The sequence below is a fragment of the Siniperca chuatsi genome, linkage group LG3, assembly GCF_020085105.1.
Source record: "Siniperca chuatsi isolate FFG_IHB_CAS linkage group LG3, ASM2008510v1, whole genome shotgun sequence".
NCBI lineage: Eukaryota > Metazoa > Chordata > Actinopteri > Centrarchiformes > Sinipercidae > Siniperca > Siniperca chuatsi.
The window spans coordinates 14,773,253-14,791,327 of NC_058044.1; the positions used below are offsets into that span (position 1 = coordinate 14,773,253).

The window sequence follows — 18,075 nt, forward strand, 5'->3', positions numbered from 1 at the left end:
CACTACACCTTTTTCCCTCTACACCTTTCTTTCTTTGTGTATTAATGAACACAGAGTGAGCTATTCTTTATCATCATGTATGTCATTTACTGAGCAGCTATGGTTGGTTTGCATGTATGAGTGAAACTAGGATTATACTGTTTGACCATTTTGCTGTTAATTTGTTGTCATTAATCCGTTAATTGTGCCCGACATGCATGGCTATATTTGTGTTTAATAATATTTTAGTGTGCTGTACGTTAGCTGTGAACCCTTGAATATTCTATTAATTAGCATATGTATTCTGATCACGTTTTTTATCCAGGTACATAGTTAAGGTGCACGTGTGCTAGGATATCTGTGTGCATACCAGTGATAGATGAATGTGTTTGTGTGTAAGCAGATATCGTACTATAAGTGTTCTGCCAACAGGTTGATGAGGACTGGGCACAGTACAAATGGCGAGTGGGGAAGGGACAGGGTGCTCGTTCTTTGTAACTAAACCACTGCCCATTAAAATGTCTGTGCACGTGTCTACAAACAAATGCAGGAAGGAGTCTAACAATTAAAACACACTTGTTTTTAAGATGATAAAAGGAGATCAGACATTTCATAGATTTGACATTGAAAGTTTCAGAAATCTCAGAAAAAACATTTATGGTTTTACGTCCAGCACACTAACTAAACTAACACACAAAGAACAAAGTCAATGACAATGTATCCAAGTGCATCTACTATTGTCTCTTATGTAGAGAAAGCTCACACAGCTCACAGCTCGCTATGCACAAAAGAGTCTCTTGAAGTAGAATATAAATTGGATGTGTGTGATGATTAATCATTGTCTTGGCCAGTCTCATAACCTTTAAACAGCTGTGCCAATCACAGTGGTGTATGAGGAAAATGGCTCACCAAATGGAGAGGAAAAGTCCAGACCGGCTGCTCAGAGAAGGAAAATACTATTGTTGCCCAGGAGGGTTGGAGTCGCAACATGCAAACATATGACATTACCAATACTGTGTGGAGCCAAAGGCCCATAATGTGCCCTTTTAACCTGAATTTACATTTGTGAATATTACTGATCGGATCATGAAATTATCAACAAAGTGATGTGAAGCTGAAAATAGACCTGGTCCTCGGACATCTATTCTCAGCATGTCAAAAGCTGATTTTCACCAACACCTTATCTTTCACTGTCTCATATCCTCCCACCTTTGCACCTGTCACACTACTCTGAGGAACAAAAATACCAAAGGGACTGGCAAAAAGCAATTCAAGGTAAGAAAATTACCAACATGTTGGAACACGGCTTACACTAGTGTTTGCACTTCCCATAAAAACAGAGCTCCATATGTCACACAAAAAGACATTGTTTTGGTTGAGAAAGGCTGAGATAGCCTAATGAGAAAGCTTTTGCTTTAGGCGTAATACTTGATGTTTGGTGGCAGGTGAAAGTATCATGAGAGAAATATATTACTTGAGATTGAAGTGGAGAGAGGTGGTTAGTTCTGCATTTCAACAAGAAGAAGAACTGACCAGCGAATGTGTTGACAGAGAAAGAAGTGTAGCCAGGATTAAGAAGAAAAGTCAAAGAAGATCAGCAGCATTTGTGTCTGTTTCCATGGTGTGTGTGTTCAAATGGGTGCAGAAATGAGCATGTGTGCAGTTGCAATTAGCTAATAAGTGTCAAATTATCAGAGAGGAAACTCACATTGTTCATGTACTCGCTCAACAAGTCTTGAAGTGCCTGTCGAACGGCGTTGCACTCAGCCACGATGCGTTCACGGCGGTCGTCACGTGTGCACGAAGAGTCAGCCATTAGTGCGGCACCACTGATGATGCTCTCCAATCGCTCCTCCAGAGAGGGCCGGAAACGAGCCTCACTGAACGTCAGAGGGTCCAGGATGATCTTGTTCTGTAGGGCAAAAGACAAATAGAAGGTCAGGATAGTAATACGAGCCCATCTGGGCTAAAGCATGACCAATGGAGGACCAAACTGAAAAACTGTATCCTGTGATAAGCCATAATTCAGATATCATCATAGGCTTTGAAAAAGTGTGTGAAGTAGATTTTAGTGCATTTTGTGACAGTATCCCAGTGGTACAAGACAGCAGTATTTGCCTGTAGGGAGTAATTTCTAATAACAGATCAACAGCAGCATTAACAGTTGATATACACATACAAAAAATGCCAGGAGCCTGTTAACCAGCCAGTGAACTAGTTAAATGGTTTAAGCGTATTAAAAAAGTAGGACAATGTGCCTCTTTCTGCATAAACAAGTATAAGTGCTATATTTCCATGGCAGGTATACAGCATAAGGAAAAATCACACATGATTTTGATACAGATTTAAACAAAATAACTACATGCATGAAGAAAAAACAAGCACAGTAACAGATACCGTTAAGGTCTGGAGCCATCTGAGACCTTTGCTTACAAAAGAGCTTTGAAATATTGAGTGAGAAATTTCAAGCTGCATTTCTCTGCCCATAGTGTTTTGTAATAAATCCCTTCAAGGAGAAAATGGAAGTCAAACGAAAATAAAAAAACATCTTCTTGTTAAAAACCCACAACTAAATCACTTTTTGGCCATGCAACAAATTCTAATTACAAATATGAACATCTATCTTAGAAGTGCATATAAGTTCATAATAGAGTTATATTTGCTTAAAGGACATAAAATGCTTCCACAGGGTTTTAATGTGTTGGCAAACAACATTCAAATATTTACTAAGGTTTGTTTACAAATTTATTAAGATGTATGCAAATTGTAGCACTGAATGAGGCTGACTCGCTACAACAACAATCAGCTCCCATGACTAAGATAGCCAAAACCACGGGTGCATAAAGAAGGTCAAACACAGGGTAGATAATACATTTCAGGTGATACTCCACACTCACTGTTGACTTGTAAGGTTCAGGGCTGTTTGTTTGAGGTAGCATCCAGAGGAAAGAAAAAGGAGGGTGACCATAATGTTAACTCTCCAGCTTTTCTAGCTCTGCTAATTCATGCTTCTCTTTTATAATGGACCTCTTAAGCGCAATGTGAAAACACAGCGATGTGCCCCCGTCCACATATATTGTGCATATAGCTTTTACACAGGCAAACAGCAAGAGAATTTAATTTTTGGCTTTTCAGCTGTGATGATGAATGCAGTTGGCGCCATGTGTGTTCTGTGAGCGATCAACAGCTCACATTGATGAGATGGAAACAAAGTGTTTATGAGTTTATTTTGTAAGCAGGGTATGGTGACCCTGCATAAAACATTACTCAAGTAACACCTAAAAATATTACTCAGGGGGACAAGACATGAGAGATAAAAAGCAGATGGTAGTGGAAGGTAGTGCCGTACACTGTATCTTTATATGAATAATAACAACATTTGTTACAGTAGGTCCTATTATCGCTTTCTCACTCAGATTCCAATCTCACCTAGATACAGAAATGCTTTTGTACATATGATTCTAACTAAGTACTATATAGAGCACAATAGGAGTTTAAATATGTGTTTATCTCCCGAGCCTTCTCTGACAATAATGTGGCTTATATAGCTTTATTACTATGGTCATAAAGCCATTTATTTAATGTTGATTTATCTTGTTTTGTTCAATTGGGGGAGATAGGAATACCCATGGAACAGTGAATAGAGACACCAATTCTTGAGGCAGAACATGTGCCACGCAATTTACTGCAAACAGTGTTTTATCATATCCCCTTTCCATCTTTTTACAGGGGAACATTTACCTAATAGCAATTCGAGTTTTCTCTCTCCATCCTTAGGTTCAACAAAACCAATTAGATAAATGCTTCTAATGCTTCAGCGCCCCAGCCCAACCAAAGTTCCATTTCAGTGTCATCTAAGCTGTAAATAAACTAAACATTCACCCATAACTCTGAAGAGAAAAGCCTTAAGATGTGACTCTGTGGCATACATGACGAGTTTTGCAAGTGTTGGATAATAGTACAGAGCAAAGGTGCAGTGTTTGGTCTCTCCGCAGCCTGTCTAATCCTGGGGCAGGGTGACAGACTGTCAAATGATGCATAATAACATGTAAGGTAAGAGAGTGCAAGCACCAAGCATAATCTACCTTTCATCTTCAGCTGGCAGTACATAGAAGGTTTTGAGGTAAAAATAAAAAGAAAACAGATGGGGAAGGATGAGAGAGAGTTTGGGGCTAAAGAAAAAAACAAGATCAGAGGTAGAGATAGAAAGAGAGAAAATGCAGAGAAGAAATGCAAAAAGGGAAAAAGAGATAAATATAGAGCAGAAGAAAAGTCTGAGAGCAAGACAATCAATAGTGGTTCAACATAAAAGACAAGCAATCTGACTTACTAGATGCTGGGGTTTTTCTGTCCTAAACTTTGCTGGGAGTTGGCCTACAACAAGCGAGATGCCAAATAGTGAATGACTTTGTAAACTCATGATATTACTTACACAGAGTTTAAAAAAGGATGCCCTCACGAAAGCCTAAAAGATTAAGTCATGTGTAATGTACAGTAACTCGTTTCATGTAGGCTTTGAATGGAAATACATTTTTACGCTTATATTTCATAAAATTCTTTAAAGCTGTTCATGCTGTGTGACACAGATGGTTCTGGGTCTAAGTAAAGTATTTGTGCTGCTGACGTTTGCTCTTACGAGTATCACCCACCCTCTGATGTAGAGCCTCCAAATCAGAACTGTAGTACATTTCCATTATCAAACAAAAACAACTTTACAATTATTAATGTTAAGAGATCAGTTCCATTTACATGTCTTAAGGGTCCAGTGTGTAACATTTAGAAGGAGCTATTGGCAGAAAAGTATGTTTTCATTAGTGTATAATCACCTGAAAATGAAAATCACTGTATTTTCATTACCTTAGAATAAGCCGCTTTATCTACATAGGGAGCTTGTCCCCTTCTATGGAGGCCACCATGTTGCACCGCCATGTTTCTACAGTAGCCCAGAACAGACAAACCAAACACTGGCTCTAGATAGGACTGTTCTTGTTTTTTGAGAGTTTCATGGCCACCGTAGTTTTTCCTACATGATTGGAAGGGGAGGGTGATGCAAGCGGTATTCAGTTGATTGCAATCCGCAATTTCACCGCTAGATGCCACTAAATCCTTCACACTGGGCCTTTAAATCAAGCAAATAATCAAAACCAGATCATGGTCAGGTTTTTTTAAAATGGTAACAGCTACTTATCATCATGTTTCTTTTCTCATGAATGCCATTGTTTTTCTGTATTACAAGATAGATCTCATAATTATGGATTCAGTAATCGCGAGATTGTATCTCATAATTAAAAGCTAAGCCCTAACCATAAGATATGGATGTCATAATCACAAGGACATTTTGTGGGAAGGCAATACATTCCCATATACTGTAAGAAACAAAAACCTTGAATTATTTGAAAATGTAGAGAAAGGCTGCACGACATTGGGTAGTTCCCATTAAGCTGATCCACTTTGTAATGAATATTTTAAAAAAACAACCCTTGTTCCTTGTCTTCTCTTGTTATGGAATGGCTATTCTTGTGTTGACATCTACATCAGAAATTTGAGCTTTTAGAAGGCAAAAAGGAACACAACAAAGCTCAATACACTATGAATCTCAACAAAGAAAGATGCAAAGAAGAAAAGAACATGAAGGGAAACTGAGAACATCCCTTATACCTCTCAATTGTTATTCCACACAGGATGTCAGGTTGCAATTATCACTGGGAGTTGGGAATAGACAGAGTAGAAAGAGTAGCAAATGCTGGGTTGACAAAGGCTGAGAGGTTCTCAAGATAATTGGCAATGGCTGAAGTCATCCTCCAAGAAGCTCACAAACGTGGCTGATAGTGTCAGTTCCCTCAATGAGTTTCAGTGTTAAACTCATTTTTTGAGACTTTTCTTGACTTTGAACATCATTATCAGTTCCTTCGTTGTTTACTGCTTGCTTTAAAGGCCCAAACTAGCCGGTAGTTAAAGTGTGAAAAGTATCTCTGACAAGTGCACACAGTAAATAATGACACAGTTTTAGAGATTAAAAAAATGCCACAATCAAAGCCTATACAATTCAAAGCTTCCTTGAATGCCTAACATATCCGACTACAACCTTGTGTTTCAATATACTGTGGCACCTCACAGTGACTTTTTCCTTTGTAGATCACTCATTCATAGATGTTCTTCATACAGTATATTCCACACTGTAAGTGTGATTGGCAAATGGAGATTCGGTGTATTATTCCAGGATAATTCAGCATAATATATATTATTATATTAATATATAGTATTTTTGCTGACACTGAATTTTAAAGCCTTTCAATGCAGAATGTCAAAATCTTGAAACATTTCAAAATTCCTTGAAGAAGAGAATAAATTCATCTTAGCATAATGCTAGGTCAAATGTACTATTTGCTTTTTCGTAAGGTACTGTGCAGCTAACTGAAATGAACTCCAACAAAATGATAATGATGAAAAAACAGCCACTTGTTGGCAAGTGCCACCTCCTACCTTATTTTTATATTAAAAAGGTTTTCCAGATTTCCAAATGGTTTGGAAAAAGATATATTGTAGTTTTATGATAGGTTGTTTGCGCAAAGGCAGTTAGACAGATCTTACCTGCAGGCTGATGAAAGTTTTTTTTACTCAATTCTAGGCCAGGCTTTAAGCCTGTAATTCAATGTGAATGTTGATTTTGACAGTGTATCAGAGCCAGAGGCAACATTATGTTTGCCCCACAAAGGGTGAGGTTATTAGTTTGACCCAACTTTAGGGCATCAACCAGTGAGGCAGGGCACATGTCACATCATTGTATTTCAAATGTACCTTCCAGGACTTTCCAATATTTGATGACAACTAGTTTGTCTAAGAGGGAAGATCAACAAAGTCTTGAACATACCACTGTATTGCCTCTGGTGGCCCTTTTCCCGGGTTCAAGGGCTATTTGGTTGTGACTATTACGCTGTTTGACAAAGCTCTGCCCACACTGGCCCAGGAGGGGCATTAGTCATAACCCACTCTCTGATTGATTAACCTAATGAAGAGTGCCTGAGTCAGGGTTAGGGTTTGGCCTTCTATTGTCATACAGTGGAAGGCAAATAAAACAGCTTTGAAAAGGCCAACTTGTGTGGGAGTGGTAACCGTGGATTAGTTCAGTCCCTTTAAAACCACTAATCATCAATTAGAAATAGGAAAAAAGTTACATTTACAAATGAGTGGGTGCATGTAAGTGCATTTACACGTGATCATGTGACTAACAACATTACGTCTTGGCACACACAATAATATCCTCATGCCATCCCATTAGTGTAAGAAATCCTAAGTTTCTGCTTGATGGATGGAGTTCACCTGTGTTGCTTAACTTTTGTTGTGTAACTTTTCAAAACCGACAATCCAAAAGTCACATTAGCAGCAATCGGCCAACTGTGTGTAAGTGTGATTATACACAGGGCAGATACAGTATGTGCAGATTGTCCCCTGGGCTAGTCAACATATACACTAACCTTTATATTGTGAGTGCGTTCCTGTGAGTATTATATGCCTGCCTGCAAACCAAATTTCCTTTGGGATAGTAATAAAGTTGGTGTTTTAGTTTAGTATACAACTCAGCTTTTTGGCTTTTGCTCTTAGTATTGTGCCATAACCTCTAAAGATAAAAAAATAATTTATGCACATGTATCCTGACATATGGCTTTGTGGTAATTTTTTCATCCATTCATTCACCTGGTAGACCTCCTAGAGTACACTAAATATTTCAAGGGTGAGCCTTTACCATGTCTTTATATTGTAAAGTAAGCTAAACTGGGTAGTGCTGAATCTTTTATACGCAAAAACAGTAGGACATCTGAGCAAAGAGACCTATATCGTTTGATCCTTACAGGAACCCATCTACTAAACTATGCTGCATGCTTCATATAATACTAAAGAGGGGCTTAAGAAAAGAAGCAAACATTTTTAAGAAAACGCATATGATATGGACAGTGAAAAGTACTTTCAATAAGCCTCAAGCTCACAGATGCAACAAGATAATACCAAAACCACAAATCCATGTTTAAGCAATTCAACACAACACTAGTTAAAGGACCTGAAAGCTTAAGCTACAGTTATAACACTGAGAAGTTTAAAATATTTTTAGTGGTAATAATTTTAATCAAGCTGGACAAAGTCATTTCTTGATTAAAATGTGAGAAACAAAAATTACTTAATTAATTTTTCATCAAATCACTAGATGAGATAGAACAACAACTTTGCTTTGTTAGAGGACACAATCTCTTATGAGTATTTGGGAGCTCAACCATTTCAAATTTGCTTATTGAAGAAAACACAACTGGTATTTCCTCAAGAAAAAACATTGGCTTCCTCAAATTACTTTTTAAACTCAAAATGTGGAGGGATAAAAGTTTGGTTAATTACTAAATAGGTAATCAGACGAAAAACAGCCTAAAAATTATTTGAACCATGCAACCATGTGTAATTATGTTCAGTCACAAAAAAGCCATAATAACTGGGTTGCAAACAAACATCAAATGTTCTATTCTTTAGTTGGCTTTTTCCTTTGTTATACACTTCAAAGAGAGACAGAAAAAGAGAGGAAAAGGTTTTAGACCTTAAGAGCATAAATGTCCAGGTCATTTCTCATTCATATCATCAAGAGTCATCATCCAAATATACAATACTGCAGCTAAACAGAAACCTACAACTAGACATACTACTGGATATAATACAGTGCAGCATTAGTCTAATCTTGATGATCTTGTAAAACATTAAAAAACGTGTTGAAAGAACCTCAAATCACAGCTTTGGCAATGGCGTCACATAGACTAAGTTTATACAGAAGTGCAGTATGTTTACTAGCCCAGCACACCAACAAGACACCTAAAAATCAAATGTTGTATTGTTTTATTTTGATATACTGATTATTTTAATCACTTAAAAAGTAGTCCCAGTAACTGACCAAAAGTCATTGTCCCAAGGCAATTAAATTCCTGACATGTGAGTGATCACTCTGGAGAGAATTACTGTACATTCTTACTGTAAGTGCATCAGCATGTTGACAGTAGAATTATTATATAATTTATTCAACATATACTACAAGTGTCATATAGATGTGTAGCTGAGTGAAAAATTACCACAAATTTAGTCTTCTCCAGGATGTTTATTGATATATGGTTCAGCAGCATGACTTCAAAGGAAATATAAAGCTTTACTTTTGGAGAAGATGTTCATGTCTGTAACTGTCTTCCCTTGGCCCTGGGAGGAGTATATGAATTATTAAGTTGGTGTTGTCCTTTTTGTTGCTACATGTTGTGTAGTAAACGTGTTGCTATGGAATGCAGCAAAATGTCCTCTGAATGGTAATATACCATACTAATATCACATTAAAATCAAAATGTAAAGCATTCTTAAATAATTAATAAAGAAGAGGAGAAGAAGAGCCAATTGGAGCAGAGAAAGGAAAAGACACATAAATTAGTAAAATAGTGTAACCAGCAGGAAATCAAGCCAAAAGCACAGTATTCCTAAAACAGTGAGTGCATGCCCCATTGAGCTGTGTCCAGTTTGAATACATTTTCACAATAAAGCCTACAACTATCCACCACAAAAACTTGTGCACAGACACATGCTTGTTGAAGCTTAGATGAAACATAAACAAGACTGCAATTACTGTATACATGTTAAATGGAACTGCACTTTGAACAAAGACAAAAGCTGTCCCAACTGTCAACATATTCAGTCAACAGTAAGACTCTATTCTCCAGATGTCTTCAGCTTGTTTGAGGAATTACAGTATATGAATATTTTGAGCAGTGTTGTCTCATTTGGAAATGAGGTGAGGGGGGGGGGCAGAGAAAGCTAGACATATCCACAGAAACAAGAAGCACCACTTTCACACACACATTTAGAAGTCAGACAATTCCCAGTGGTCAGGACATCTTGATTAATGATTGAACTTGTATCCTGCTGGTTTAATTACGTCAAGTTTGAATGTGACCTGCCTCATGTAGGCTATAGCTACCTAAAGGGAGATATCAATGTTTTGCATATAATCAACTTGATTAGGGAAAAGAAATAAATAACAACTTTCAGTACAATCAACATTTTTACATAACATTAACAAATTTAGTTCTCTGTGGGCAATGCTCCCTCAAAATATGCCTGAAACTCATATTCAAATGCATGTTGTTTGAATGTTTATATCATTTGAGCCGTCAACAGTCCCTCTTCGGTAACACTATGCCTGTCTCGTCACAAGCATAACTCGTTCCCCCTGGGTTTGCACTACTTGACATGTCATTGCTCTCCCCCATTTCTGTTTTTTACCTTGATAGGTTTGCTCAAAAAATGAAAACAGTGATAACAGACAAAATGATGCCCCAATTCAAAGCAGTTTCAATGGGAGAGCAATGATTTTTCTGTTTCCTCTTCCTCGCTCAGACAAATCTGCCATGGCAGGTCTGGAAAAAGAACTAAGAAAGTGACTCCATCCTGCATCTAGGCTTTGTTACCATGACAACCTCTGAAATACTATCATAAAACAGTAAAAGAAAAGCTTTTTCTGTTATATTGTTTTGTTTTTTCACTCTTTTTTTTCAGGCGCACTTAAGTACTAACTGAAGGTCACCTGTCTTTGAACAGATGAATGGCTATATGTTATACGATGAGGCCTGAAAAGGCAATCACCAAAACTATGTACTCTAAACTAATATGATCCTCAGCAGTGTTGCTCGTGATACTGAAGTTATGATATAGCTTGTATTCAAAACTGTGTAGGTTAAATTATGAGTGTGTGTCCGAATGTTTATTAATGTAGCAGATGCACATAGACAGAGTCATAAATCATACAGTACAGTAGCATAATAAGGCCAACAAGGCTCCTCGCCTGCCCAGGTAATGATAGTTGGAGCAGTGCCTAGTCTCTCTGGCAGTAGACTGTGAATGTGGACCCACAGTAAGCTGCAGGGGAGCACTGGGTGGGGGTGGGTTTGGATGGGAAACAGGGTTTGGCACGACCTACTAAATTGTCTCCAATATTTCACTGTTTGGGTGATGGCATGGGAATATTGGAACTTTTCCTCTGACCCTTTGATCTCAAGAACACTAGACAAAAAATAAGCATTTAGTTAAAAATGTCTTCTGTGATATATCGAATATTTTTATCAGAATGGTCCTTGGTTTTCCGACATACATATTTACTCAGAGAGATTTTTGTTTTAATAAATTAAGCACTACATTGTCACTGGCCCTGTTTTTTTTTTATAACAACATTCCCCTCTACTACAAAATGACAAACTGCTCTTAAGGCGCTTTTTTCTCCCTAGAGCCATTAAGGCCAGCGAGCAAACTGCATGTCAAATGAAGCTTTTAGTGCAAGTTCAAGCAGCCTTACAATTATCATTCTAATTTCCTAATCACACCAGGTCTCTGCCTCTCAGTTATTATCCAATGAACTCACTGGTTGAACTCATCTGTTTGATGTTCATGAGGCTGTCTGTCAACTGGTGATCATCCTGGCAGAAGGGTATTTATCTATCCTACCTGTTGCATCTCTTTGCTGTCATTTTAAATATGTCACTTCAACCCGACACCACCCCACGGACCCACCGATGGCTCCCTAGGGGGATCTCAAAAATGGCTGAAATTCATAGGTCTTTACCCCGATACCCCAGTTGTCTAATGAGAAAATGAACATGCATTTTGAACAGATTAAAATGATTTGATGTTTGAAAAAAACAAAATCTTATGACTTATAGAACTAATTCTATAGCTTAGATATGGCAATGTCTCTTCATTGTCTATGCACATAAATGCATCATGTGATAGCCTTGAAATACTGCTGACACAAACAAATTACTTAATTAACTAAGGATCATTGTATAATGTCAAGACAGCTAGAATGACAACACTGTTGACAGACTGCAGGTACACTGTCACAGGGTTACTGAGAACACTAAGCAGCATGTAGGTTTTAGTGTGTTTTATTTAATGATTAGCCTAATTCCAATCAGCAGTGTTGTTCTGATCCTGCAGGTGGAAGCTGCCAAACAAGCAGGAGAAGGTCCTACAGATGGTCATTTGACAGTAGTGCCCAGTTGTTTAAAAGAGGACACATTCTGGGGGTCATCAGCAAAGGCACACCTGCCGTCTTCCCCACTAATCTCATTTGATGTGCTCAGGATATAGTTGGAATCAATATTTCTGGAAGTCTGTCTGTTCCGCTACACCTGGGAGTCCAGTTAATAAGGAGATAATGACGTCTTGGCAAGTTGCAGAAAACAACAACACATTTCTCAAACTAGTCAAACTGATGTCTGTTAATGTGGGAAAGACATTTAAATACATGATGTATTAATGTTAATTAAGTGTTTCTGCAAAGTTAAGAGCTAATTAGATACCCCATAAACCTTTGATTACTTAAGCCAAAGCTTTATAACTTTTCAATAACCAATACAGCATGTAAAGAAGTACTTTCAGTTTGTCATTTACTAACAGTTGAAATTCACTGCAGTTCACTCCCATAAAAAGAAACAATTGTAATTAAATATTATTTTTATGTTTAAATATACTGTATATCATTTTAATTACATTTTATTAGAGCAAAAATGCCTCACAGGCATTTATGTGAATCTCTCTGTGAACACAACTATTTCATTAGTATGTAGCTTATACTGTAAACATAGTACAGTATTATTTAGATCTCATTGTTTTTTTCTCCTATGTAGCCAGAGCTGTTTTGTATAAAGTATACCAAGTACCAAGTTACCGTAAAAAACGTACAAGATTTATCAAAGCAGGTGAGTAATAGAAGCCTCACAGAAGAGAAACGGTATAACAGCTATTCACTGAGACATTGGTACCAATCTCTAAGAGATACTCATTGTTGGAAGTGGGAGTGATTATGTTTGCCTTCTGACAACAGCAAACAAAACAAAAAGCAGTGAAGCACAAGGACAACTGAGATTCTGAGAAGAAGAGGCGATTAACTGACCTCTAGCCCAGGTTTAGTGAGTCTGTGTTACCCATAAGATCTTGTTACAGACAGAAATCACCCGTTCGCTCTCAGAACCAATCTCTAAATACCAGTGACCGTGGCCTTCACAGTTTAGCCGGTGCCAAGATGTCAGTAAGTGAAAGTACTGATAGTGCCATACCTGCCAGCCACCTACTGCCTTCACAGCAAGAGCAGTGGAAAAAAAAATTATTGCATTTTCTGTCTCATCATCAGGTGTGACAGACCTTTTTTTATCCACTGGCTCATACCCACCCGCACCAGCAAAGAACACCTGAGTGCTCTTCACACATTAACTACTCAGAATACATACAATACATATAATAAAGTTGCCTGTTTCCAGAGATATTTTTTTTAATATACGAATATCTTTATATTACATATGTGCAGTCATCCAGTTACTTGCATGACATTCCCCCCTAAGCCAAGGGGGTTCTCTAATGCTGGTATTAACCAGGCTGTGACTGTCTACACCATAATGAGGGCAGCATTAGAGGGGATTGCATGATCTTGGCGTGTGTAGAGGGAAGTGAGGTATCATGTCCCCTGCCTCCAGCTGAGCACAGCACACAAAACAGGCAGATGTTGAACCCTGAGTTCTTGCTCTTCTCTGGTGATGCCCATATATAGGCACCACAGAAAATTAGGAGTGCAGAGATAGTGGATGACATGGCAGTTTATTCAAGGCTGTGGCCCTAAGACCCAGTGGAGCTGTTGTGACTGCAAAAAAGTAATAGCAAAGGTACAGCAACATGTCAGGAAAACTCAAGGAGATCCCATTTTCAAGGACTACAAACTTGCTACCTCCACACTTCCACAGTAATAGCAACATGCCACATCATCTCTAAGGTAAAAAAACAGACCTAAGTGAGAAATACGCCACAGAGGTTGGGGGGGGTTATTGCCATCATGGCTCACCTGCTAATCCCCATTCATTAAGCACTGTTTACTGCAAGTACAATGAAAAAGCAAAGGTAATTAGAAATTACAGGGATATAAAGATGCAATTACCATTTAAATTTGTGTTTCTTTGTCCTTCCCTTTGCTCTATGGGGTTGGCTGAAGAGAAAGAGGTTGGAGAGAAAAGGAATACTTTACTAATTACTCAGCGGGAGCTTGAGTAGACCCTCTCATACGGTTTGTAGCAGTGTGTCAGACCGATGCCCCTGTGTCTTAATGAAGATTAAGACCACTCACAATACTGCAAGGTGTCTGAACGTCCACAGTGACCAGGGTAAACAGCAGAGCTGTTACCATGCAGGCTGTTCTCTTTCACTGTTGGTACTTATACCTACGAAAAATAATGCACTATAATTCATATATAACCCACGTAATCATGAGCAAGGAGGCTGTTATGTTTATTGTCAGGCGGTGACCTGACAATAAAGGAGGAAGGAGGAAGTCAGGTGAGGTAGCATAAAGAGCAACAGAGTCCATGTAAGGAGGTGGACTGGGTGGATGGACGGGTCACCAGACTTTCACCGTACCTAACACTGGACTTTCACAGGGGAGACCGGGGCTCATGTCCTGTTTTAAGTTACGTAGCTTACATAGCCTATGTAAGTCAAGTTACGTCACGTGATTTACGTGACGTAACTGACTTATTTTGACCCAAACCTTGATCTTTTCCTAAACCTAATCAAGTAGTTTTGGTGCCTAAACCTAACCAAACTGCGACAACATTTTACAACATTAACCACATGTTTATTGTTACAATGACAACGAAGGTTGCACATGTAACTACACAACACAGTGATGTCACAGGGTCCTGGAGTACGCCTGTACATCACTGCAGAAGTTAAACTACTGGATATCAACAAAAACTACATTTTCAGGGGGTGTTGAGTTACTCCTAAATGATTTAAACTGGGAAGACTTAATTACAAAATACATTGCTTTTGATTTGACTGTCCTACAGATGTTTCCTAGCAACCGATTATATATTATAAAGTCTTTACTAGCTAAGACATTCCAAGTTTTACTGGGACAACCTGATTTAGTAAATCACTAGCTTGAAAGTAGCTAGTAGTTGCAAAGACCTTAGAAAGCACTTTACACACAAAATTAGTGAGTTACAAATAGCTGTGAAAAATATAATATTATATTAGAATAATAAAATTGATATGTAATAAATACTGCAGTCTAAGACAAACAAACCCAAAATCTGTACTACAAAATGCTATACTATGTTATAGTAATGATCTTGGATAGTTAATTCAACATTTGTGAATATGAATACTGAAACTGTCTACTGATTAAGGCAATTATTAGAAACTGGTTCCAGTGACAATCATTTGAAGGGCTTTTTTATAGAATATGTATTTTCCCCTTTTGTTTTGCTTTTGAAAGAAATAAACATACACATTGGAGAGAAACTGAGTGACACAGGAGGGAACAGAAGTGAGGAGAGAGAAAATCAGCAACAGCGAGAGAGAGAGAGAGAGAGAGAGAGAGAGAGAGAGAGAAAGAGCAGTCATGAATGTAGGCTAAAGGTTTTTACTAGCACACCCTGGGGCGGACTAGCAATCTGGAGTACTAGAACTTTTCCTGGTGGGTTGCTTCACCTGTGGGCTGGCAGTGAGAGAGAGAACACCAGTGAGAAGAGTTAAAATCACTTTTTGTGAGTCTCTTGCTCTGTGGTTGCAGGACCTTTTTTCATCACATTCTGTTACTGGTGCATGGACAAAATGTTTCTCCTTTTTTGCTTATGATGTGAAATAAATATAATCATAATAACAATGTATTATCTTTATATATGTTTATGTTTATATACTGTATGTAATAGACCATAGTGGTTCTGATGCATCACAGAGCACTATTCTATATGTATGTGTCATATATATTTTTCATGTACGTATGTATTTATGGAACATAAATCCAAATTCTTCATCTGACTGTCCAACAATACAAATACAGGCCTGAGACTGTCAGCAGAATAACACACCAGATGCTCAGCCATACAAAAGCATCTGGAGGCCCTGTCTAGTTTCCTCTGGAGCAGACATAAATATACATATCCCCCATAATTGAAAACCGTGCAGGCACATGGGGACTTCATTCTCCATTTGAATATAAATACAGTTCTCATTTCATTTTCTGCTTTTTCAAATTCTGTCAAGCAAAACGATAACCCCCAACCTCACTAACTGCCACCCCTTCAATAGAAATCATTCTGCTAGACACTGCCTCTGTCCCTCCCAATGACCCAGCCCCCTTCACTCTTTCCCTTTTGTCCAAATCAGCTGTTCTCAAAATCAGCACTTCATACAATGGCTTCTGGGACTTTAAAAAAGCATTCCCTCTATAAAAACATTCTTGGAGACGTGTTTCTACTGTATATGCAGAAGAAACGCAAAGGAAAGATTCCATATTTTTCCAACCTGGGTTTTATTGTCATAGTGTTGGTCAATGTACTGTAGCATTGTACTCATCCTTGTCATTGTAGATAGAGGGCACAAATACTTAGCTGGAAAAAAACTCTATAACAGTCCAATTAGGCCAAAAAAGTGCAAGCCTCAGACAGAAATAAACTGTAAATAGGTCCAATCATTCAGTGGCATTACCCCAATAATCTATTACAACAGTCTTTCGTGCTGCAGAGCCTCTCTTAGGGTTAAACCTGCAGGCTGACCTGAATGTCTGACTTTGCTGTGTTCATAGTGGGAAGTGACCACAGTGGCCAGTGCAACTGCAAGGTCTTACACAATGAGAAGTCATGCAGACAGTCCAAAAAGGAACAACAGGAAGGGTTTTTGTGTTGTTGAAATAAAATCCGTTTTAGGCTTGTATGGAAATACAAGCCTAGCTAGATTAGCACCTTTGGACTCTGTGGTAAAACTGTTCCAGCAGAGTGTTGGTGGTGATGAGTACAATGGTATGCTAACCTATGGGTTTATTGGCCAAAGCATTAACAATACTGTATAGGGGATGCTGCATTACCTTTGTTTGAGTATTGTTTAAACTTTAGGCTTGGTTGCTCTTTGCTCAAGTCAGAGTAAACTGAAATGTCTAAAATAATGTAAAAATAACTATATTTTGTCTTATAAGTTTGTCTGACATGATTATGCCCATTTAGACTTAAGAAATAAGCTATGGATAGGGTGTCCTTTTCTGTTGTTAATTAGAGTAATGGAAAATGAATTTTGTTTAGTTGAATTTAACAACAATCATGTGTTACAGGTATGCGTTACTCAGAAGACCCAACTGTTATACTAGAGGTGTGGACTCATTCGTCCATTATTCATTATGAGGTTTTTATTTTTAGCACTATTTTTATTATTCTTACTTTTCTGTCTTAACTTGGGTTTTCAGTGGCAAAACTTAACAATTACATAACAGTGACTGACTTGTTATACAACATTTTCCCACACATGTCAGTAAATATACTTAAAATATACTTAGATTTACAGTGTTTTACTTTCTTTGAAACATGAATGTCTACTGTCAGAAGATTTTATTGTATGTGTGACTGTCATGTGTCATGTAATCCCATGTGTGGTATGACACGCACATAAAAAAAAATCATTCATTCATATACTTGAAGTATCTGTTCATCCTCCCTAGAACAAGTACCTTTAATACTTACTACTCCTTCACAATACAGTTGAAGCTGGGACAGACAGATCAGACGGGTGACAACAGATGTGTTTAATTGTTTTATCAAATGCAATGCTCTTTTTTAATATATATATATATATACAGAAAACAGCATATATAACTTTTCTCTTATTCCTTTTTTGTTCTTATACTGTGATTTTTAATTAGTATTCTATAACAAATTTCATTTCATTTGATTTTAGGGTGGCTTTTAAAGGTATCTTATGGAGTTTTTGACCTCTAGTAGTGCTATGAGTGGGTCCCCGTTTTGTTTGTCTCATGCACGTGAGGTTGACACGAGACACCCTGCCTTTGCTCTAGATCAGTGGAATAGTGTGAAACCACTGGTTTCACACTATTCCATTGATCTAGAGAGCACCAAGAAATGCAGCAATGCACCAGCAAAGGCAGGGAAGAAGAAGACTGCTAGCTAGTAAACATGGATGTAAACTGCAAGATTTAAAATACTTAAAACATCAGGTTGGAAAATATTTTATAAGGAAGAAAATGCATTCAACACA

General features: G+C 37.9%; 1 protein-coding gene across 3 annotated transcripts in view; it reads right to left on the minus strand.

Annotated features, from left to right (window-relative positions):
• ctnna2 (catenin (cadherin-associated protein), alpha 2) overlaps positions 1-18,075 on the minus strand; it is a 305,218-nt gene that overhangs the window by 216,551 nt on the left and 70,592 nt on the right. For all 3 annotated transcript variants that reach the window (XM_044189180.1, XM_044189183.1, XM_044189181.1), the window contains exon 7: positions 1,688-1,891. In XM_044189180.1, coding sequence (XP_044045115.1) covers positions 1,688-1,891 — 204 coding nt within the window. The remainder of the gene's footprint in view (positions 1-1,687; positions 1,892-18,075) is intronic.